The 2,087-nt window shown below is 52.2% G+C and overlaps 1 protein-coding gene across 1 annotated transcript; it reads right to left on the bottom strand.

Moving 5' to 3' along the window:
• Positions 1-753: 753 nt before the first annotated feature.
• On the bottom strand, positions 754-1,443 carry LOC133548669 (uncharacterized). The gene has a single exon (XM_061893643.1). The coding sequence runs from the start codon at positions 1,441-1,443 to the stop codon at positions 754-756; it is 690 nt and encodes a 229-aa protein (XP_061749627.1).
• Between the last annotated feature and the right edge of the window lie 644 nt (positions 1,444-2,087).

Genomic DNA, 2,087 nt, shown 5'->3' with positions numbered 1-2,087 from the left:
TGGAAGACAATTGAGTTGCAGTGTTGAGTAAAAAAGAGCAAAGGCCGAGTGGAGCCGCTCGAAACTTCTTGTAGATATTTTGTAAATAGTGTGCAAAGAAAGCAGAGGGTTGATGGAGGTCTTACTGTCAGACCAAATGTGTCCAATAATGATCTCCAATGTTCTAAGACCAGGTGTGTTCTTATAACTTACTGTCAGACCAAATGTGTCCAATAATGATCTCCAATGTTCTAAGACCAGGTGTGTTCTTATAACTTACTGTCAGACCAAATGTGTCCAATAATGATCTCCAATGTTCTAAGACCAGGTGTGTTCTTATAACTTACTGTCAGACCAAATGTGTCCAATAATGATCTCCAATGTTCTAAGACCAGGTGTGTTCTTATAACTTACTGTCAGACCAAATGTGTCCAATAATGATCTCCAATGTTCTAAGACCAGGTGTGTTCTTATAACTTACTGTCAGACCAAATGTGTCCAATAATGATCTCCAATGTTCTAAGACCAGGTGTGTTCTTATAACTCGCTGTCAGCAACACAAACTGCGGTGGGTTCCAATCAGCTGGAGAGGCGGCACCGTTTTCCTTCCTTTTTCTCTGACGTTCCATGAAACCATTTTACCACGTTAGAGCACCCCCCCCACCCCCCCCCCACCCGGGACAGCGGGGATACGGTTGCCGGGGCGATGAGGGGAAGTGGAAAAACGCTCCCGTTGACCCGTTTTTTTTCTGACAGCACAAAAGGGAGTGGTGGTCAGCACGGGGCCTCCGCGGGAGGTTGTGGTCTGATGGCGTGCTCTGGGAGCGGCACGGGGGCGGCACGGGGGCGGCACGGGGGCAGTCCGGGGCCTCTGTGGGAGGTTGTGGTCCGATGGCGTGGCTCTGGGAGCAGCACGGGGGCGGCACGGGGGCGGCACGGGGGCTGTCCGGGGCCTCGGCGGGAGGTTGTGGTCTGATGGCGTGCTCTGGGAGCGGCACGGGGGCGGCACGGGGGCAGCACGGGGGCGGCACGGGGGCGGTCCGGGGCCTCTGTGGGAGGTTGTGGTCCGATGGCGTGGCTCTGGGAGCGGCACGGGGGCGGCACGGGGGCTGTCCGGGGCCTCGGCGGGAGGTTGTGGTCCGATGGCGTGGCTCTGGGAGCGGCACGGGGGCGGCACGGGGGCTGTCCGGGGCCTCGGCGGGAGGTTGTGGTCCGATGGCGTGGCTCTGGGAGCGGCACGGGGGCGGCACGGGGGCTGTCCGGGGCCTCGGCGGGAGGTTGTGGTCCGATGGCGTGGCTCTGGGAGCGGCACGGGGGCTGTCCGGGGCCTCGGCGGGAGGTTGTGGTCCGATGGCGTGGCTCTGGGAGCGGCACGGGGGCGGCACGGGGGCGGTCCGGGGCCTCGGCGGGAGGTTGTGGTCCGATGGCGTGTCCCTGGCCCTTCAGTCCTGCATGGTCCCCCATTGGTGTTCCTGCCAGCATGACAACAAGGACACAAACTGTGAATCATCTTTGTATTTTCCAAAAGATATTCCTCCTCAGCAGCATTTAAAGAAAATAACAGCTTTGGTTTTTGCGGATGTTCGATTTCTTTTGGCATTTAATGTTTTTTGTATCTTTTTTTCTGTTGGGCTTTTTTTTTTTCCTAAGAAAAAGAAAAGAGTTGAAGTAAATATGATGTATAGATATTTATTCTAGCAATAGTCTTCCTATGAATATATACTGTGCTGATGCATCCTCTGAATAACTGAAAATAATATATACAGTATATATATATAGATGATAATAATCCAATCTGCAAAATGATTTTCCTAATAAAACTGAGAACTGAGACATGTCTCTTGTCTTGTCATTTTGCAGCCGTACACCCGAGAGTCTTTGGATTTGCTACTTGACGCATGCTAACTGTTAGCATGCTAACTTTGTTGGATCATTTTACATCTGAGTCATATCACTTGTGTGAAAGTCTTCTTCTCGTTGGCTTCATTTGGACCATTATGACACTCCACACCGATTTACAATTTTTATTTTTGTCTTCTTCTTCTCAGTCTCTGATGCTTCTCAGCAGTCTCTTGTTGTCTTTCTGGTGCTTTTCAGCAGCCACTCCC

This window comes from Nerophis ophidion, linkage group LG03 (assembly GCF_033978795.1).
Source record: "Nerophis ophidion isolate RoL-2023_Sa linkage group LG03, RoL_Noph_v1.0, whole genome shotgun sequence".
NCBI classification, from domain to species: Eukaryota; Metazoa; Chordata; class Actinopteri; order Syngnathiformes; family Syngnathidae; genus Nerophis; species Nerophis ophidion.
This window is presented reverse-complemented; position numbering and strand designations above follow the sequence as displayed.

Bases quoted from the DNA above. Each gene is read 5' to 3' on its own strand.
- LOC133548669 (XM_061893643.1), bottom strand. From the start codon at position 1,443: ATGGGGGACCATGCAGGACTGAAGGGCCAGGGACACGCCATCGGACCA.